Below are 23209 nucleotides of genomic sequence, written 5' to 3' on the forward strand. Positions count from 1 at the left end.
CCACGGTGGAGGAGGAGGAAGAGAGGACCAGCAGAGGGACCACGGCGGCCCGCGTGCCCTGCTGGGCCTTAAAGCTGATGAGGAAAACCGAACCCGTGCGAGCCTGGGCCCGTGTGCCCGGGTCTCCGTCAGCAGGGAGCTCCACGCAGCGGTGGGAGGTCGGCGGAAGCACGCAGGAGGCCCGCGCAGGGGCGCCGGGCTGAGCTGGGCGTCGGGGGCGGCAGCCAGGCTTGGGCAGGAGGCCCGCCCCACTGAGACGCGGCTCCCAATATCCCTTCTGTGGTCCCTTGTGTCTGGTGGACTGAGGCCACACACACATATGCGTGCGCACGCGCCTACACACTCATGCACACACACGCACGCGCGCTACACACTCATGCACACACACGCACACGCACACATACGCGTGCGCACGCGCCTACACACTCATGCACACACGCGCGCGCGGTACACACTCATGCACACACACATATGCGTGCGCACGCGCCTACACACTCATGCACACACACGCACACACGCGCGCGGTACACACTCATGCACACACACATATGCGTGCGCACGCGCCTACACACTCATGCACACACACACACACACACCCGCGCGCGCGCTGTGCGCCTATGTCTCTGGAGAGCCCCGAATCCTGCCCTCACCTGGGTGCCTAAGCCGTTTAGTAAATCGCTCTTCTCCTTGATTTACCTGCTCCTTTGTCCTTTCTTTTGTTTCCGCTATGTATGAATAATCTTCCTTTATTTGTTCAAGTTCGGTTACTTTCATAAATAATTTATATTTGGGTGTGAAAGGATTATGTGCCCTTTAGAAAAAAATGTGCTTTAATCCTGATCCAATCTTGTGGGAGCAACAATTTCTTTTAATCCCTACCCATCACTGCAGGCTGGAAACTTGACTGGATTATCTCCACAGGGTTTGACTCCCCCAGGTGTGGGTATTAACCTTCAATTAGAGGGAGATGGGACTCCACCCATTCCAGGTGAGTCTAGATTAGTTTACCGGAATCCTTTAAAGAGGAGGCATTTTGGAGAAAGCTTCATAACAACTAGAAAGCCTCAAGAACCAGCAGGGCCCATGCAGCTAGAGACTTTGAAGATGAAGAAGGAAGATGCCCCCAGGGGAGCTTCATGAAAGGAGAAGCCTGGAGAGAAAGCCAGCAGACGTCGCCATGTTCACCGTGTGCCTTCCCAGCTGAGAGAGACCCTGAGCTTCATTGGCCTTCCTGAACCAAGGTCTTTTCCCGGATGCCTGTGATTGGTCAGGAGCACAGACAGGGAGACGGGGGCTAGGAATTAAGCCAAGCCGTGTTCCTTGAATGTGCTGCCCTCACTGGTGCAGTCCCCTGACCCCACATCCAACACCCCTGAACACACCCACCCCCCTTCCTGCCACTCCCTGCCCTGCCTCTCCCCTCCCCCATCTGCCGTGCATGCCCACCCCACACTCCCACCCCACACTCCCACCCCAAGCACATGCACTTCTGTCCCAGCTCAACCCACATCTCCTACACAAACAGTCTCGCCCTGCCCCTCCCAAGACCCACCTCCCCTCCTGCATCCACGAATTTCTGCTGCATAGCCCCTACCCTGTACACACATACACACCTGCTCCAACCCCCTCCACACCTACACACTCACACCCACCCAACACCCCTACTCCCACCCATGTCCGACAACCTGAACACTACGCACTGACCCACATCCTACCTGAACCCCAGCCCCCATGCATCCACACAGCCTCCCCATCCTCCCACTGCAGTGCCCATCAACAGATGAGTGGATTATCAAAATGTGGTATGTACATACGAAGGAATATTTGCAGCAGTAAGATGAAACAACGTCCTGAAGCACATGACAAGATGGATGAACCTTGAGGACATAACGCTGAGTGAAATAAGCCAGATACGAAAGGATAGATACTACATGACTCCACTTTTATGACCATGGTAAAGATAAAATTCTAGGCTTATAATACAGGATATAGGGGACTTAGAGATACATAGAAGCTAGAGGTGGGTGAATGGTTGGCTAATGAGGTTGAACTCCAGTGTAAGGGAATAAATAGTGAAGGCATTTCACTAGCGGGTTCTATAAGTAATATTACCCTATTGAAGGTGAATGTGATTGAAAGGGGTCGTATAGACCTATGTGTCCCACTGATTAACACTACAAATACAAAAAAGTTCCTTCATGAACTACAAAAAAAAAATTTGAGGCTATCCTTTGTCCCCAAAGGCCATAGAATTCTGGAGCTGGCTTGCCACAATCTTTGGGGTTCCCTGGCTTGCCTCTGCCTCCTGTCACAAGACCGTGTCTCTCTCTTCTGTATTGGCTCCTCTGGTTCCTGCTGGCTTTCAGCTTCTCCCCAGGGCTTTCCCTCTCTAAGGCCTCCAGTAATATAGGTTAAGACCTCCCCACCCCACTCAGTGGGCCATACCTTCACGGACAATAACATCTTCAAAAGGTCCTATTCAGAAAGGACTACATGCCCATGGGAACAGAGATGGAGATTGCAAGAGCCTTTCGTTGGGGGACATGAATCCATCGACCTGGTCATGAAAGTGGCCACACTTACCTTAGGACCAGTCATGCTCTCCTGGGACAGCCCACTCCCCTCCTTAGCGGGCATGACTGCTAGAGCACACATCCCAGCTAATCCCATTGCACCTACACCATCCCCACTCTACCTGGCACTAACTGTTAGCTGTAAACTCTAACCCTAAGGAAGGGAGACTCAGGGATGATCATGTAGTGCCCTGTGGCAGATCATTTTTGAAAGTACAGTGAACAGCTAATGTTGTCCCCAACTAGCTCTAAGAAATGGAAAAATGTAAAAGATAAGAAGAGACCATTTGATGAGCACCTCTGCAGTACTCTCAGTAGCATCTTTCCCATAGAGACACAGTGCTTATTTCACTCACCATCTGCTATGGGATCAAAGAGCTACAACTAGGCAGGCAAGGCAGGCTTTCTCAGTCAGACTAGGCAAATGTTTACAAACTCTGAAACACACAGATTCCTGGTACCAGCTACATCAAGTTTGAAGCCCTAACTATTCATTCATTTCACCAACATCTGTTGAGAGGTCAGTGTTGATCATAGAGATGAGTAAGACACAACCTATGGACCCAGTGAATTCGCAGCATGGTGGGCCACCGGTGCGTGAGTAGAATTAATACATACTGTTGATCATTCTTTCATTTCAAACACTGAAGATCTGATAGGTAATGTCAAACAGTTTGATGATAGCAAACACAGAGTGGGATTTAGGAAAGGTGAGTTTTGTTGGCAAGGAATAAGAAAGTTCTGGAGCATCCAGGGTGCTAGAGAAGTACTGGAGACCGGGTATCGCCACAATGCGAGTAGGTGAGGAAAATATATGTGAGGGGACAGCAAAGAAAACTCGACCTACCTAATACGACTTTTGCCCTAAATAGAGATTCAAGTAGATGCCCCCATCACATATCTTTTCACTTTGGTATTTTCCAAAGCTTTTAGAATATGCATTCAAAAACGACATTTTCAGAAGCATGGAGATTTCCTCTGAAGCCAGGATTCTCTTATTCTTAGGCTCAGTACTGTAAATGTTTTTCTGGTGTAGGATCCTGCCTCAGCACCCACTCTTTTCCCTTTTTCTCCTAATGGCCCCTTATTTTGGCCTGAATGTAGGTGCATGTGCTCAGGGTGACTCTATCCCTGCCCCAAGGCTGGGCCACGACTCAGGCCTGAGTTTCTCAGCACAATCATCCCCTGGCCACAGAGCCTGGTTCATGGTTCTCACTCCAGGAAGTAAGGGGCCCAATGTGGGGCTTGAGTGTGGGGCGCATATGACACTAGGCCTGCTGCATCATCCTGCCACCACGCAGAGAGAGTCCAGAAGTTCCAGGGGGCACAAAGGAGAGCTTACATATGAAGTCAGCAGGGTGGCAGGCAGAGAAGAGAAATGGAGGGGAAAACTAAGACCTAATGACATTATTTGAGTCCAGAATCCAATTACACTGGAAGCCAGACTACCTGTGGGCTTTTTTTTTTTTTTTTTTTTTTTTTTTAAGGAAAGACAGAGAGAAGGAAGGAAGGATAGAAGGAAGGAAGGAAGGGAAACATTTTTAAACATTTTCTTGTTTTATTGTATTCTGTTTCTCCGTTTTTGTTACATGGGCTGGGGCCGGGAATCGAACCGAGGTCCTCCGGCATAGCAGGCAAGCACTTTGCCCGCTGAGCCACCGCGGCCCGCCCTACCTGTGGGCTTTTTCACTTAAATGAGGAAGTAATTCCTTATTTGCCATAAATCTTTCCTTTGGAGCAGCTGCTCTAACACTTTTAAACTAATACAAAAAAAAATTGTAACAGGCATGTTTAATCTGATGCCGTCTCATCATTTCTAGGCACTGGCCCAACTCACCAGAGGTTAGAGCCTCAGAGCTTTAAAACCCGCAAAGAAAAGCTTCACAATTTCAAGTTCCTTTAAAGCGAACACCACGGAAACTGTGATTGCTAATATGTTTAGCCGAATTTTCTTTTGTAGGCATTTTGAGACCCTAGATTCCTTCTACAGGATAATCAGGAAAACTGGCAGAAGAGTAATTAGATGCAGTTTGCTCTGTCTGGTCTTCGGCTTTCTAAAACTCCAAATCACAAGACATACAGCAAGATCCTGAAGCATGCATAGATTTCTAAAGTATCTATTGCTTCTTTACTGGCAGGCATATGAAAAACGTAGAAAAGATGTAGTTCTTTTCCTTTCACAAAAATAAAATCTGTTAAGTTTGTATGAGAGAAGTCTTATGAAATGGCCTTTGAGTTAAAAGCTTAATCTGTCACTGAGCGTTTGTAAGCAAAACTCATTAGAGTCACTCACTCCACATTGAAGCTCTGGTACAAGCAAAGCAAATTACAAATCTTATCCCAGCAAAGGATTCTTATTTAATGCAGTGACCCTACTTTTATAGACAACGAGTCCATAATTGAGACAAGGTTGTAATCTTTAGGGGAAAAAAAATGTAAAAAACTGAAAACACAGTAATGTGCCAAGGTTTTAAAAACAGGAAATTGGTGCCATCTTGTGGTTATACAAAAGCAAAAATAAAAATTTTCTCTCACTTTTTTCATATTAAAGAATTGTTGCCAAAATCAGGTCCACCTTCAGTAATCATTTTCCTCAGTGTCCTGAAACCCATAAATAAAACCTCTCTTCCTCCTTTAGAGCATCACCACAGTGTAGACACATTCCCTGACATTCAGACTTGTTGCTGTTTCAGGTAAGAAATTCCAACTTACTGAAAAAAAATAGTCTCCCTGATTATACTTTGGTGGCAGGATCAAAGGTAGGTCTTAATTCTGGATGCTAAGGTGATGAACTCAGGGGGTAAAAACTCAAAATGTGTTCTAGGCATTAGCATGATAATTGGCAAATGTCTTCAAGGTATGACCAGGAACACGAGAGACAGCAGGTGTTGGAACTTTCTAGGGTCCGTGAAAGTGCACACCTTCCCAGAAACTGCTGGAATGATCAAAGAAATGAACCAAGATGAGCATGAGCTCAAGAAGTCACCCAAAATGCCCCACATTTTGCAGAGTTCCTTCCCAAACAAAGTGCAAATGGGACTATCCTGAAGGAAAATGCCAAGGGCTGATTCACATACATCCTTATTATGACAGCAAAACGGCAGCATGAAAAACACAAGCCAGGTGGACTCTGGCTCAAACTGCGTTAGAGATGCAGTTTGCTAAATGATACATCCACGGGCAGATCAGTTCTTCCAGGGATTTCCCCAAAAGCAAGAATGTTCAAGTGACATGCATTTTTAACAGACGTCATGACCTCTTAGCCTAAATTGATACAGTAATTTAAAGAATTCACATTTAAACTTAGTAACACACCTTAATATGAAATAGGATATATTTCTTTCTTTTTCATAGGAATAAAAAATAGATGTACAAATTGACACTACCTGCCTGGGGCTGATATGGATAGGACAATGGGGAGAGAGATGGTTGAGGACTTGGAGAATGATTGTGAAGCTGGCCTTGGCAAGGAGAGAAAGAGAACGATGACAAGTGAGAGAGTGGGTGGTGAAAGAAGGAGAGAGAGAAAAAGAGAGAACCAGAAGGGATTATATTAGCATAGAGTGAAATCATGTACATTAGATTCTATGTGGCTGGGCTGAATAAAAAAATAACAATCATAAAAGTCAATCCAGAGAATGGAAAAGTCACAAGATAGAAGAACTCGGAAATTCTAGCTCACCTTGAGAGACAGATCGCGGGCCAGGGCAAACTTTCGTGAATAAGAGAAATCAAACTTCTATATCATTTTTTATTTATTTTACTTTTGTGTGTGTGTGTTTTTGTATACATATTCCAAAGTATTATAATTTGGTTTCTGTTAAAGCAGGTGAACCCATTTTCTAAACTAACCCAGAATTGTATTGGATTTTCTTTTTAGCAAGATCTTCTTATATTTCTTACAGTTTGATATATGTAGCTGCTGCACAATCGCTATGTTTACATTTACACCTCCTAAAGAATTGGCTTTATTAGCACTGTATAATAGCCTTGTATCTTTGTCCCTTCAACCTTAAATTCCACTCATTTCATTTTTGAAAACATTTTTTATTGTGTAATATAATATACATGCAAAAAAGCAATATATTTCAAAGTACATTGTAACAAGTAGTTACAGAACAGATTTCAAAGTTTAATATGGGTTACAGTTCCATAATTTAGGTTTTTCCTTCTAGTTGCTCCAAGATACTGGAAACTAAACAAAATATCGACATAATGATTCAGCAGTCACACTCATTTGTTAAATCCTATCTTCTCTATTATAATGCCTCCTTCCCCTCTGATCTTTCTCCCACTCTTTAGGGGTATTTGGGTTATGCCCATTCTAATTTTTTCATGTTGGAAATGGGTATCAATAATATGGGATGGGGGATGGAACTAGTTGATGTTCTTGGAGAGGCTGGCCCCTCTGCACTTCAGCATTTATCTGGCCTAGGAACTCATCTGGAGGTTGCAGGTTTCTGGAAAGTAATCATAGTTCATGAAGCTTTTGTAGAATCTCAGAGAAAGCCCTAAGTGTTCTTTAGGGTTGACAGGAATGGTTTTGGTTGGGGTGCTTGTTCCATTTCAATGCTGACAGTTCTGTTTTCTTTTTGTTTGTGTTTTCTTGATAACTTTTTCCCATCCTTATATTTTCAACCTCCTTTTATGATGATATTCAATTGAATATCTTATGGACAGAACATAGCTGGATTTTGTTTCTTTTTTAAATCCAGCTTGAAGACATCTTTTTCTTAATGGGAAAATTTCAGTCCACTTACTATTTGTGCATTAATTAATATGTTTGATCTTTTTCATTTCATCTTCCTTTATTTTTTATTTATCACACCGTATTGTTTTCCTTTTCTCCCTTCTCTTATGTTTGCAAGTTTGATCAAGTTGCTATTCAGTCTCTTTTCTCTTCTGTAATTTATCAGTTTTATAGAATTTTCATTTTATTGATTACTAACACCCCGTTCTTAGCACTCCTCCACCATTTTCTGCTATCACACAAAAACAAGATGCCAAACACCCTACATGATGGTTAGGTTCATGTGTCAACTTGGCCAGTGACCACACCCAGTTGTTTGGTCAAGCCAGCACTGGCCTGTTACTGCGAGGACATTTTTTGGACTTAAATCATGAGTCAGTTGATTGCCTCTATGGCTGATGACATCCATGCCCAGCTAAGTGGGGTGGCTTCCACAATGAGAGCCAATTAGTTGTACTTGATCCAATCAGCTGGGGACTTTTTAGGGGGAGGTGACAATTTCAGCAGTCAAAAGCCAGTCTCTCCTGGGAAGTCATTGAAGATCTTATCATTGTTGCCAGCTCAGCACCTAACCTACGGAATTCGGACTTGTGTATTCCCACAGGTGCATGAGACACTTTTATAAAATCTCATATTTACAAATATCTCCTTTTAGTTCTGTTTCCCTAGAGAAGCCTGACTAATACACCCTAACTACTCACCTCCTTCAATAAAGATGGGAGGTTAAAAATGCCCAAATGTTGTGGGGTGGGTTCTCCAGAAGCAGATAGAGTTTGAGGTTCACCTGTTTTATATGGGATTCATGCCTGTGAAACGAAGGAGTCAGAAGCAGAATCAGGCAGAGCGATGAATCTGTCCCATACTGAGTCACCCTGCTCAGGACTAGATGCAGCTGCCCAGGAAAGAAGTGACGTGGGCTATGTGGCCTCTTTCACTGAGGCGCACCCTGAAGGGGCTGAGAACCTGAGGCCCTGAGGCTGGCTGCTCTCCCTGCTACCTGTAAACCATTCCCTCATTGAAGGAAAATCTGGGCAGTGCACTTCGAGGAGGAATACAAATCACCCCTTGAGCTACTTGGATACAGTTCTCCACATACTTTGAGGACCAGCTCTTCCTGGCCACTCCTCCTGAGGGGAGCCCTAGAGGAGGGAGGTTAGTGAGACCAACTATAGCCCCCACCACTACAACTGATCTTGGGAACAGGAATGAAACTCGCCCTCTCCTCCCCCACTACCCATTTGGGATTTATCTCACCCCAGCTCTGCTGGCCTTGGTGGATTCCCTAGGGGCTTGAGCCCTGTCACCAAGCACATTTCAGATTGGGGGTGCTGACTCTACACTTTCTCAATAACGGTTGGGCGAGCAGTGCCCAAGTGGATTCAGTGGGTGTCACTTATTTTCCTGTCTGTCCCCAACCTGTAATGGCAGCCCCATTGCCTTTGATGATCCAGGCAAATAAAACTTGTCAAGATAGTGGCCCTTCCACCCACCGCCTTATCTTTGGACAAAAAGAGCACAGAGTTTCCAGGTGGTAGCTGTAGCAATTTAATAAGACTTTTGCTGAATCTCTTAACAAAAGTGTGCTCCTTTGTGAACTAGGTCCCTTAACCATTCATATTCCAGAGAAAGAGGGAAAGGAAGCATAAATTTCCCCATTGGGTCATTAAAAATATTAGTAATTAGGGCCATTTCTTAGTTTCTGGATCCTTTCCTAGTCTTCCTTTTAAAGACACAGGCCCACATAAAGATTTTTTAAATCAATGCACATACTCTATCCTGGAGGATGGCACCCTGTCCTCTCAGGGTATTACCCAGTCTGAGCTGGCGCTTCAGCTGTGTTTCCAACAGACCATTCGACACTGTCAACAACTGTTCCTTGGTGCAGTACATGATACAACCAATGTCTCTCACGATGAGAGGCCACTCCCCAAATGCCTGGCCTCCCACATGATGCAATATTATATGTTCCCTTGGCAGGGGGTCAAACACTTTGTAAGCTCTCAGACAGCCGTACTGGCTGAGGGCCTGAAGAGAAGAAAGATAAACACATATCAGGAATGCGTACTACTGCTTTGAGAATGAACTGCTGGTCTTTCCAGGATGAAAAGGGTCCAAAGTAGCTTACTCGCCACCAGGTAGGTAGCTGGTCTTCTCAAGGACGATGCCACACTGGAGCTGAGCAGGGGTCTCTACAGCAGCAGGTGCCAGACCACACCTCACAAGTGGGATGCTGTACCTCAGGCCCATGCATGATCTCTATCTTGGCCACCACAGCCAGTTTGTTCACATTCATGTGCCTCCCATGTTGGCCCTTGGCTGTCTAATGACTGATATCAACTACCCTATCACTTTGTCCCACGAGGACACTGTCATCCCTTTTTGTCTAAATTTTGTACAAAATAACAAACTGTCCATCCTTTACTTCTATACTTTAAGGAGTATTAAAGACCAGATTTTTAATTGTATGGCTTGATAAAATTGCCAAGAGCCCAAATTATTGTTTAAAACAGTCATGATTCACTCTCTGTCTCTTCTCTATCTCATGGATATGTGTATGAGTGTGTACCTAAAGAAAAAAATAGGCTTTTCTGCATTCAAACTTTCTCCTCTTTCTTTGGAAAGGGAAGATAAATAACCTTTTATAGTAATTTGACCAAAAGGAGGAGTGCTTCCACCAGGAGACCCAACAATGATTCCATTGAAGATGGGTTCCCCAATTCTGGGGAGAGTGAATACATTTCAGTTATGCATAGGACAGTTGAATTATGTTAGCTAAAAATATGACCATTACTATGTATGGATGCTAAGTTGTCAAGGGGTGGACTGTGATGGTTTAGTCCATGTGTCAACTTGGCCTGATTATAGTATCCAGTTGTTTAGTCAAGCAAGCACTGGCCTGACTTGTTACAGTGAGGATATTCTGTGGACTTACATTTATGGCTGATGACATCGGCAATCAGCTAAGGGGACTGCCTTCAACAATCCCCATCTCTACTTCAGCCAGCTAGCCAGCTTCTCCTGGGAAATTCATCAAAACTTTAATCCAAGTTCCTGGCTTGTACCCTGCCCATTCTCATAGACCCGTGAGCCAAGTCCTATAATAGATCTCATAACATTTACATAATACATATGTATACATATCTCCTGTTAGTTCTGTTTTCTGTAGAACTCTAATACACCATTGAATGTTCTGCTCTCATCTCCTGCTGTCCCCAGCACTCCTCCTCATCACCCACACCGGCTTCCTTGTTCTTCCTCCACCTCAGCCTCAGGGGCTTTGCACCTAGCGCTTCCACTCCCTGGTTTGCTCATTTAAAAGCATCTGCTTATTCTGTCTTCCCTTTGGGTATTTGCTCAATGTCCATTTGTCAGAGAACATCCATGCATCCTATTTGAAATACCTGTCCTCCATGCCACTGCCATTCTCCATTCTCTTTCTCTGCTTTATATTTTTCCATAGAGCTTACCACCATCTAGCCTGCAGGATGCATTTTAATCAAACACACACACAGGTTTTGTTTTCTCTCTCTCCTCTACCAGAATGCCCCATGATGCAAGGATTTTTGTATGTTTTTGCTCATTGCTGTAACCCCAGGGGCTAGACAGTACCTGGCTTATAATGGGTTTTCAGCAAATATTTGTGGGGGAATAAGTGAACTAAGCAAGTTCCAACAATATTTACCACTATGTGCCCTGTTTGAGGAAAATTTTAAAAGATAAGTCATATTAAATAAAATTAATGTAGAGCAAATATCTCAATGTAGAGGAAAGTGAAGAGCCTAAGAAGCATAACAAGTCACTTCTCAGCCTTTTGGCTGAGATCCAGTGTAGAAGCACAGTGAGCCACGAAGCTAACAAAATTCAAATAAATTGAAGTATATGGGACTTCTTCCAACCAAAATGAAGAAACAGGGACAGGATTTACCCTCTTTCCCTGAAACAACAATAGCAAAGACATGAAACATGCAACAACAGTTTTGAATACACTGGATCTTGTGACCAGCCCACAATCCAGTCAGAAGCAGCACCACTGTCAATGATCCAAATACCTGAAATATTTTGATCAGTTACCAGTTTTCTGAAAACCGTTTCTGCAATGGGTGATAGACAAATGCTACCCAGATACACAAACAGCACCGACTTGGGCAGTGCACTTCCAATTTCTCAGGATCAAAGAGAGGCAAAGTGTGCCAGAAATGAACTCTTAGTTAATAAAAGAAAGGCTGGGGTCAAAAAGATTGTTAAATTAGGTGTCCAAAACAAAATTTTAGTACTTGATAGGATCACTACTAACAAAACCTCCTATAAAACAAGCAAAACCCATGCTACTTAGAGCTCATCTCTCTCTTGAGCACACTTGTGCTAATTTCTTTAGCATGTACTAATCTTTCAATAAACTTTACTGCTCATTGCTATTTGCTTTCTTGTCCTTAAATTCTTTCTTGTGGTGAAAGTCTTAGCTTGGAGCAAAGCTCTATTCTGGTGTTGGCAGAGCTTGGATAACATCTTTTTTGGTGAGCCAGCCAGGAGAGTCATTTTCCAAGTAAGGCACCAGTTAACAGAATCTGCACTTTGTAAGTCATGCTGATTTTTGCTGCTCCATTTGGCTCTTTTTCCTCATCTACCTTTTCCTGGATGTCACTGTTCTTATTATTGTCACTCTCATTGGCCTCTGTTTTCCTCCATCTTGGTGGGCTACTTACCATGAATTCCTCACCTAGGTCCTTCCCCTAACTTCCCCACTTTGGGCGCATTCTCTCTTCTTTTTGCCCCTCTCTCCTCCCTTTGCTTCTGACTGATAAATCCATCTTATGTTCCTTTGTCTTCTCTGCTGTTCTTCATCCTTTATGCAGACTTAGTGTTGAGTTTGTACTAAGATTTTTCATGGGGAAACTTCCTGTGATGTGGAGACTGTGAATTTCCCAGGGGACCATCTTTATTGCCCTATACAAGATATTCATTCCTGGCCTTGCCCTCCAATTCCACTCCCTTTCCTCAAAGGAAATTCTCCAGGATATTTTCACCTATCTTCTCCTTTGCATATGGTCTTTGTATGAATCTCGCAAGAACCCCCATTCTCTCAAAGACATCAAACTTCTTTTCCCAAAGGATAAGACAAGTCTTAAACTTAGCCAAGTGGGACCCACATAGAATGGGTGGAGACATGTCTCCATCTAATCAAGTTAAATATCCACAATTGATTGAGTCACATCTCTGTGAAGATAGCCTAGTCAAGTTTCCAACATACAGTACTGAATAGGAATTAGAAGAAATAGTTGCTCCCAAAAGATTGATTAGGATTAAACATGGCTTTTCTAGGGAACATAAATCTTTTCAAACCAGTACACCATGTCCATGGATTAGAAGACTAAATATAGTTAAGATGTCAATTGTATCCAAATTGATTTATAGATTAAATATAGTATCAATTAAAATCCCAACTTACTTTTCAGAAATAGAAAACCAGTAACCAAATTTATTTGGAGGGGAAGAGTGCCCCAAATAGCAAAAAATATCTTGACAAATAAAAATGAAGTGGGAGGTCTCACACTACCTGACTTTTTTCTTCTTCTTTTTTTATTGAGAAATTTTCACACACATACATTCTATACATGGTGTATAATCAATGACTTGCAATATCATTATGTAGTTGTGTATTCATCACCATGATCATTTTTTAGAACACTGGCATTACTCCAGAAAAAGAAATAAAAAGAAAAAAGAAAAAACTCATACATACCATACACCTCACCCTTCCTTCTTGTTGACCATGAATGTTCCCATCTACTGAATTTATTTTACATGTTGTCCCCCTATTATTTATTCATTTAATCCATATTTTTTTACTCATCTGTCCATACACTGGATATAAGGAGCATCAGACACAAGGTTCTCACACTCGCATAGTCACATTGTAAACATTATATCTTTATACAATTGTCTTCAAGAACCTACCGGAATACAGCTAAATAGCTTCAGGTACTTCCCTCCAGCCACTCCAACACACCATAAACTAAAACAGGATATCTATGTAACATATAAGAATAACCTTCAGGATAACTTATTGACTCCAAAATCTCTCAACCACTGAAATTTTACTTTGTCTCATTTCTCTCTTCTCCCTTTTACTACCTGACTTTAAAGCATAGTACAAAGCTACAGTGGTTAAAACAGCATGGGACTGGCATAAAGAGAGCTATACTGACCAAGAGAATTGAATAGAATTTTCATATATAGACCCTCTCATCTATGGACAATTGATCTTTGACAAAGCAATCAAGCCAACCCACCTGGGACAGAGCAGCCTCTTCAATAAATGCTGCTTGGAGAACTGGATATCCATATGCAAAAGAATGAAGGAGATTCCGTATCTCACACCCAATACAAAATTAACCCAAAATGGATCAAAGACCAAAACATTAGAGCTAAGATCATAAAACTTTTAGAAGAAAATGTAGGGAAATATCTTATAAAATATATAATAGGGGGTGGTTTCCTAGACCTTACACCCAAAGCACGAGCATTGAAAAAAGGAATAGATAAATGTGATCTCCTCAACATCAAACACTTTCTTGCATCAAAGAACTTTGCCAAGAAAGTAAAAAGGCTCCCTACACAATGGGAAACAATATATGGAAACCACATATCAAATAAGGATCTAGTATCCAGAATATATAAAGAGATTCTTCAACTCAGCAACAAAAAGACAAACGACCCAATTTAAAAATGGGTAAAAGACATGAACAGACACTTCCCAGAAGACGAAATATAAATGACTAAAAACACATGTTCAACTTCACTGGCTATTAGGGAAATGCAAATCAACACCACAATGAGATATCACCTGACATCTACTAGAATGCCAATAACAACAACAACAACAACAACAAAACAGAATATGACGAGTGCTGGAAAGGATGTGGAGAAAGAGGCACACTTATCCACTGTTGATGGGAATGTAAAATGGTACAACTGCTCTGGAAGGCAATTTGGCAGGTCCTCAGGAAACTAAGTATAGAATTGCCATATGATCCAGCAATCCCATTACTAGGGATATATTCAGAGGATGTGAGGACAAGGACACGGACGTTTGCACAGTAATACAGTTTATAGCAGTATTATTTATGATTGCCAAGAGATGGAAACAGTCCAAATGTCCATCAATGGATGAGTGGCTAAACAGGCTGTGGTATATATATACAATGGAATATAAGGCAGCTGTAAGGTAAAATAAAGTCATAAAACATATAACAACATAGATGAACCTTGTGGACATTATGCTGAGTAAAATTAGCCAGAAACAAAAGGATAAATACCATATGGTTTCACTAATATGAACTAACATTAATGAGAAAAATTGGAGAATTGAAGTTAAGAACACAGCTTATCAGGAGATAGAAATAGGGTAGAGATTGGGCAAGTGATGCTGAATGAAAACAGATTGTGCAACAGGACTCATTGTAAAAATTCAGAAAAGGATAGCATAATACTACCTGATTGTAGCACAATAATATAAGTGCTGAATGAAGCTGAATGTGAGTATGATAGAGGGAAAAGGGCTGGGGACACATTTGAAACCAGAAGGGAAGATAGAGGATAAAGACAGACAGTACAACCTAGGAATGCTAGAGTTAACAACCATGGTGACTAAATGTACAAATAAAACATTTTTTGCATGGGGGGGAACAAATGAATGTCAATATTGCAGGGTGTTGAAAATGGATGGTATATGGAAAAAAGTATGATCATCTCAAGCTAGGTCTAGAGTCAACAGTAACATTGTAATATGCTTCCACTGAATGTAACAAAAACATTATGCCAAAACTAAATGTTAACAGGCAGGGGCATGGGGAGGGGGTATGGATTCTTTGTGGAAGAAAAGGAAATGTCTTCAGATAGATTATGGTGGTGAAGGCACGTCTATACTCTTAAGTGGATTGTATGATGTGCGAATGATAATGATCATCTTTTAGAACATTTGCATCACTCTAGAAAAAGAAATAAAAAGAAAAAGCTCATACATGCCATACACTTCACCTTTCCTCTCATTGACCACCAGTGTTTCCATCTACCCAATTTATTTTAACCTTTGTCCTCTCTATTATTTATTTTTTATCCATAAGTTTTACTCATCTGTCCATACCCTAGAAAAAAGAAGCATTAAACACAAGGTTTTCACAATCACTCAGTCACATTGTAAATATTAGATCTTTGTACAATTGCCTTTAAGAATAGGCTACTGGAACACAGCCCAACAGTTTCAGATACTTCCCTCTTGCTATTCCAACACACCATAAACTCAAAAGGTATATCTATATAATGTGTAAGAATAACCTACAGGATAACCTGTAGACTCTGATTGAAATCTCTCAGCCACTGAAACTTTATTTTTGTCTCATTTCTCTCTTCCCACTTTTGGTCAAGAAAGCTTTCTCAATTCCTTGATGCTGGGTCCTGGCCTATCCCGGGATTTCTGTCCCATGTTGTTAGGGAGCTTACACCCCTGGGAGTCGTGTCCCCATAGGGGAAGGGTAGTGAATTCACCTGCTGAGTTGGCTTAGAGAGATGCCCTCTCTCTCTTTTTATCCTTTAAATTACCCTTACTGGTAGTCTTCAATTCTGTGCCCTCAAGACCTCCCTCTCCTGTTTTGTTTTTTTAACTGACAGGACTCCCTTTCCTTTCCTTGTAGGGTAGGTCTCTTGTTGACTAGTTCTCTCAGTCGTTGTCTTTGAAAATTTTAATCTCTCCCTCAATATTGAAAGAAACTTGTCTGGATATAAAATTCTTGGCTAAAAGTCTTTTTCATTTAGAATCTTAAATTTGTCATATCACTGCCTTCTTGCTTCCATGGTGCCTGTTGAGTAGTCCAAACTCGATCTTATGTGTTTTGCCTTGTATGTACAAGATCACTTTTCTCCTGCTTTCAGAATGTTCTGTTTCTCTTCAACATTTGAAAGTTCTGTTAGTATATTTTTGGATTTATTCTGTTTGGAGTTCATTGGGCTCTTTTATTTGCATATTTATATCTTTTATAAGGGTTGGGAAGTTTTCCCTGATTATATCTTCAATTAATTTTCCCAGCCCTTTAATTTTTCTCCTTCTGGGACACCGATGTTTCTTATACTTGTGCACCTCTCGTTGTCCATCATTTCCCTAAAATCCAGTTCCATTTATTCCACCTTTCTTGCCATTTTCTTCTTTTGTTTATTCTAGTTCAATTGTTCTGTGTTCTAGCTTATTCTTCCATCTGCTCCTTCAAATCTACCATATGTCCCTAGAATATTTCTAATTTGATCTACTTTTTCTTTCATCTCTGTGAGATCTACCAGTTCTAATTTAATTTTTTGAATTCTTTATGCTCTTGCAGTATCTTCCTGATACCCTTCACTCTTTATAAATATCCTCGAGTATTCCATATTCTCTGTCCCCTCTGGAGTTTTTGCTTTGGCTGAGCCATTTCTGCTTGGATCTCCACATGCTTTGTGATTTTCTTTTATGTTTGGGGCATTTGATTATCTTAGCAAGGTTATTTTGCAAGGTGGTCTAGTTTTGCTTTTACTTGGTTTTGTACTGAAGGTTCCCTTTTGCACTTGGTTTGTCACTATTCCCCCATCAAACCAAGGCCCAGATATCATGTATGAGGTACAGTTCTACTTGAGGGTCTGTTAAAAGCTAGGCCAGCTCCCCCTCCCCTACATGGGACATGACTCCAGGGGTGGAGTTCTCCCTGGCAATGTGGGACAGAACTCCTGGGATGAGCCAGGGCCCAGCATCATGGGATTGAGAAAGCCTTTTGACCAAAAAGGGGAAGAGAGAAATGAGACAAAATAAAGTCTCAGTGGCTGAGATTTCAAACAGAGTTGAGAGGTTGTCCTAGAGATTACTCTTATGCATTAAATAGATATCCCTTTTTAGTTTATGGTGTATTGGAGTGACTGGAGGAAGTACCTGCAACTGTTGAGCTATGTTCCAGTAGCCTTGATTTTCTTTTTTTTTTCCTTTTGGGCAGGCACTGGGAACAGAACCCAGGTCAGGCAAGAACTCTGCCTCCTTAGCCACTGTGGCCTACCTAGCCTTGATTTTCTTGAAGACTTTTCTATAACTATATAGCTTTTACAATGTGACCGTGTGATTGTGAAAACTTTGTCTCTGATGCTCCTTTATCCAGGGTATGGACAGATGAGTAAAAACATATGGATAAAAAATAAATAATACAGGGGACAAAGGGTAAAAAAAATTAGTGGATTGAAATAGTAGTAGTCAATGAGAAGGAGGGGTAAGGGGTATGGGAAGCATGAGTTTTTTTCCTTTTTATTTCTTTTTCTGGAGTGATGCAAATGCTCTAAAAATGATCATGGTGAGTAAATACACAACTATGTGATGATATTGTGAGCCACTGATTGTATACCATATTTGTACTGTATGTGTGTGAAAAGACTTCTCAATAAAAATATTTTTAAAGTAAAAGAAAATAGAATAAAAAATAAGAAATAAAAAGCTTAAAGTCAATTAAAAATATAAATACATATGTACATAAAATAAAACATATATATGTGTGTGTGTATATATATATATTTTTTTTTTTTTTAAGGGAAAAAAAGAAAAAAACCTAAGTAGTTTGCTTGTCTGCACTTATCACTTTTCACCAGCAGGTAGCATTCCTGAGGTACCTCCTCCCCTCAGGCCCACCCCTCTCCAACTGCTAAGTCTGACTAGAGAGTCTGTGTGTATGGCAAGGAGGATTGGGGGGCCTTTCCCAGCCTGTGGCAATGGGATGGTTGGTCCCAGTGCACAGGAGGGAGGTACCCGACAAGGCCCAGGGCAAGCAGCTGCCTCACAGCACCCGAACAGCTGTTCTTGGCACCTGGTCTGGTGACTGCTCCCAGGGCCCAGGGCCCGGCTCTTCAATCTGATGGCCATGCTGCCTCAGGGCTCCCTATAGGTGCTGCGAGCTGTAGTGATGTTTGGGGAAGGTTCCCCAGCCTATAGCTGGTGTAGGCTTGAGCAGAGGGATGACCAGTTCCCTCTGAACCACACCTCACTGCATGCCTCCAGTGGGGATCATGGCTAGGTCTGACCCACCCGCTCTCCCTGTCCCAATCCCCCTGCCTCTCTCACCCCCAGAACACCCTAGAAACCCTCTTCGAGTACTCGCCTCATGGGATAACAGTCCTGGTCATTCTCTCCCCCACCTATCTTGTTCCACGGAGCAGGGGTGATTTCAATCTGCCCCATTACAGCATCTTCCCAGAAGTGTAGAAAACTCTTATGCAAGCTTCAAATTAGATAGTGCTAATTGCCAGGGTTGCTAAACTTCAACCAACCTCACTCCTGTTGACTTAAGAACAGCTAGGGTTCGAACTGAGACTCTATGAAGGTTTCATACACTAAGTTTGCTTTTCTGAAATCTATAATTCCTGGAGGGTCCCTAGGTCAGATATATCCTGAAACTCAGAGGGACCAGCCTCTCCAATATTGTTGATTGATTACATCCCCTTATCCTATAGTGTTGAAATCCTTTCTCAACATGGAAAAGTCAGGATTAGGGCAATTTGTAAAGAACCCTATAGATTGGGAGAGGGATCAGAGGATGGGAAGGTATAGCAGAGGAAACAGAATTTACCAAGCAAGTATGATTGCTGAATCACTATATTAATATGCCTTCTAGCCTCCAATGTTTTGGAGCAGCTAGAAGGAAACTCTGAGATAGTAGAATGGTAGCACATGACAAACTCTTGAATCTCTTCTGTAACTACTTGTTGAAGTACAACTTGAAAATTATTGTTTCTTCTTTCTTTGCTTTGTATATATGTTATATTGTACAATAAAAATGTTTTAAAAAATTTTATGGACAGTTCAGGGAACAGATTGGACATAGCAGAGGAGACAATTCGTGAGCTGAAGGTTGAAAAAAAATAGAATATAGCAAATCAAATTGTGGGTCACGTGATAGGATGCAATGAGAAGACTGCAGGATTCTTTCTGTGATTCTACAGCCAGAAACCATTTAATCTGAATCTAATCATAAGGAAGCATCAGAAAAACCCACACTGCGGAACATTCCATATTACTGACATTCAATTTTCAAAAGAATCAAGGTCTTGAAATTCAAGGAGAGACTAAGAAATTATTCCAGACTGACAGAGACTATAGGGATACAACAATGAAATTCAATCCGCAATTCAGAAATGGATCCTTTTGCAACAAATGGCACTGAGACAAATGGCAAATATTAAAAGGTCTGGGGATTAAATGATAGAATGTATTAATGTTAATTTTATGATTGTGATGGTTATACTGTAGTTGTGCAGAATGTCCTTGTTTGTGGGAAATACATACTAGAATAATCAACAGTAATGGGCATCAATTACATGGGCAATTTATTCTTTCAAATGGTTCAGGGGAGAAATAGTCCTTTCTATTATAACTTGCAATTTTTTCTCTATGTTTTTAAAAGTGAATAAAAAATAAATAGAAAAGGTGAAAAGCTTTAGGCCAATCTTATTTCTTCATGAAGAAATATCTATAAATCAATATATACAATTATTAAAATTCTATATAAGTTTGATGGCGCTATAACAATTGTAATAGTCTAAGCATTGAGAACTGACATAGCGGCAATATATTAAATGATGGATACCTGTTTTTTTATAGTTATATAGTGATAACAACTTACAAATAAGCCATCAATTAACTCTACTTAAATATTAATGACAACTTTAAATGGCTAGAATTTTGAGCAGTTTGGCTATGTAAAAACTCAATAATGATGGTTTTCGTTTGCAAAATCCATTTAAAAGTTATAGATTCCAAGAAACATGGCTTAAAGTAATACATAAATTTTTATCAAACAGATATGATACAAAAATATTTTAATATTTTCACATATCATACAAGAGGAAACCATTAAAACATTATATAAACAGCCTAGTAAATAAATTATTATTTATCTTTCAGATCATATAATTTTTCTTTAAAATCTGTACATATTCTTGTGATGCTTTTAAAACTGGGTCTTGACTTAGATTTGACTCATCAGTAGATCCTAGAATAGAAGCTCTATAGGATACAGGTTCAAAATGAGCAGCAGCTGGAAAGAAAAAGAAAAAATTACATCCTTAATCTTAAAAACTTCATGGTTAAAACTAAGTAACAGTCAAGAAAGTCGAGATTTTTATTAGCGTTAGGAAGAATGAAAAATATCTGTACAGCTTCAGTACAAATTACAAGGCTACTATTCAGTATAATTTGCCCATATTTACACAAAGGTCTGTGTGTAACTAATTAGCCCTGTGACTAAATATCAGAGCTTCTGCTTTCCTTATTCTTCATTCATGGTTTATTCAACAACTGTGTGCTAAGGCTCTATGACAAGCAAACTGGAATTATAAGATGAAATGACCAAGTCCACCCCTCTACAGTAAGTACTATAATCTGAAAAACCAAATGAACAGGCCACTTCCACACAAAGTCATACATATGATAACAGGTACAAAAACAGAATACTATTGCAACACATGGCAGGAACATCTATCCCAATTTTATGTCAATATCATAGGCCTTCTGGTGCAAGTGATATGTAAGTTGCTAATTTAAGGATAAATATAAATTACGTCAAATAGAGAGAAGCACCTGCAAAGAGCCACAGGTGAGGAAGAACCTTTCTGGAATGATATAAGTAGTCTATATTATGCCAGAGCAAAGGGGGAGAGTAGGGGCAAATGAGCAAGCGATAAGGCTGAATAACTCAGCAAGAACCATATTGGTATGAGCATTTTTAATCCAGGCTAAGGAATTTGAAATTATCCTGAGGGCAAAAGGAAAGCAATGACACAGTGAATAACTGGAGATTCAAAATGCCACTAGTCAAGTAACCACTTTTCAAACAGTAATTGTTCAACTAGGTATCACAAGATGAATCTGTTTTTCAGCCTTCTACTACTACAGTAAAGATGAGAAGTGGCTAAAGCTTTCCTTATGTTTTCTGAGAAGAGTTTCAGCTCTCTAGGCATGGCAGAAGTAAAGGAAGGTTACAGCCAGAAATAATAAAGGATAGGGATACAGAGACTGTTTAAGATGTTTAAAAGATCCAGAAACATGATGAAATGAAGAACAATTACATTCTTCATTATGAATGTTATGCTTTAATGTCTCTCATTAGATATATATATAAGAAAAAATACTTAACATTGTATCTGATATCCAAACAATAGAAAGAGATGCCATTTACTATTTACAGTTAATTTCAAAAATCAATATCTAAATTTAATTCATAATTTTTATCAACATACCTTCTTCCTCTAGTGCTCTAGTTATACTTTTGTCCAATTCCTGCCGCATCTGCAATAAGTCAAATATAACTTATGATGTTAAGTTAAACAAGAGAGACAATATAGTAAGAATGACACACATCTTATGAAATGTAGTCTTTGATATTTTAGAGAATAAACCTAACTTGGAGAAAAATAATCACATACATAAAATTTTTAAATTTTTTACCTATTTTAAGTTTAGATAACCAAAGGGGGAAATATATATGATGTTGTTAAATTACTCTAATAAAAAGAACAATTAATAATTGGTATACTGAATAGACATAATTTCAAAAAGGTGGTATGTGATCTTAATGGTACAAGGAATGTTGATCGATTCACGTCATGTTTAACACTGAATGCATTACTTTGCAGTTCATAGCAAAACTCTGTTCGAAACCATTTTTTGACTTTAATGGATTTTTCCTTAAAATAAAATATACTTTGGAGAAGGGGGAAATGGGGCATTGATGCTCAATATGTACAGAATTTCTGTTTGGATCATGAAAAAATCCTGGTAATGGATGATAGTGATGGTAACACAAAATTGTGAATGTAATTAATACCAACAGTGTATACAAAATGGTTGAAACAGGAAATTTTGTGTTATTTATATTTATATATATATATATCCACAATAGAAAATAAAACAAATTTGCCATTCTATACTTTTAGAAAAGTAAAATCTAAAAGTATGATCCATGCTATTACTTTTTCAACACAGAATCATAAAGTAAGTGGTACTGTGTCTTAATATCATGTGAAAATCCTAATGGCAAAAAATTAAGTTAATATATTATACTACCTGTATCATGATTCAAACATTCTTTATTCGTATGAACACAAAGAGTTCAGAAAATTTGCTTGAAGGAAGGATAAATTTAGATTTTAGGGCTAGTTTTCAAATGTAGTTTCTTTGATTTATGACTTTCTAGAATTGAAAACGAGGACAGCAATGTATAACTTTAACTGTAACTTTGTTTTCCTTTATAGAAATTAGGAAACAATTAACTGTATGGTTACATTTATCTACTTAATTATGAAATGTGTGGGAATATTTTAAACCATATTGCCTGTGTTTCCATCTAACACTGTCTAAAAGGGTACACTGATGGCTCGGTTTGCCAGGCTGCTATGACAAATACCAGAGTCCACACACTGGGCCGACAAAAGACATTATGAATGAAATATATTCTTTCATCACAACATCCCCAAAAGCCTTAAGCCATATTTCAGCGACAACTCTAAGCATAAAGTCTCATCAAAATCTGCTATGCATGTGGTCCTCCCTGGGACAAAGTTCCTCTCTGTGGACCTATTAAACTTAGAAAACAGATATCTGCTTCCCATACAAAGATAGGTTAGGCATAAGACAGACATTCTCAGCTCAGAAAGGAGAGGAAAATAGGGGTCACAGGTTCCAAGCAAGTCTGAAACCCAGCAGGGCAAATTCTAATAGATTTTAAGGGCTGAGAGTCATCTCTGCATAGACAGTTGTCCTCTGTGACTGCTGAAGCAGCAGCCCCACCCTTTACAAGTGCCAGGGCAGTAACTAGGGTCTTCCTGAGTGGTA

General features: G+C 40.3%; 1 protein-coding gene across 7 annotated transcripts in view; it reads right to left on the bottom strand.

Moving 5' to 3' along the window:
* Positions 1–19349: 19349 nt before the first annotated feature.
* Positions 19350–23209, bottom strand: part of LOC143678023 (ankyrin repeat domain-containing protein 26-like) — a 148499-nt gene continuing 144639 nt past the window's right edge. For 3 of the 7 annotated variants that reach the window (XM_077154903.1, XM_077154923.1, XM_077154914.1), the window contains 2 exons: positions 21616–21664; positions 19350–20414 (listed from right to left, as the gene is read on the bottom strand). In XM_077154903.1, the coding sequence (XP_077011018.1) occupies positions 20278–20414; positions 21616–21664 (186 nt within the window). In that variant the 3' untranslated portion in view covers positions 19350–20277. The remainder of the gene's footprint in view (positions 20415–21615; positions 21665–23209) is intronic. The other 4 variants (XM_077154896.1, XM_077154888.1, XM_077154870.1 and 1 more) reach the window with 2 other exon arrangements.

This window comes from Tamandua tetradactyla, chromosome 1 (genome assembly GCF_023851605.1).
Source record: "Tamandua tetradactyla isolate mTamTet1 chromosome 1, mTamTet1.pri, whole genome shotgun sequence".
NCBI lineage: Eukaryota > Metazoa > Chordata > Mammalia > Pilosa > Myrmecophagidae > Tamandua > Tamandua tetradactyla.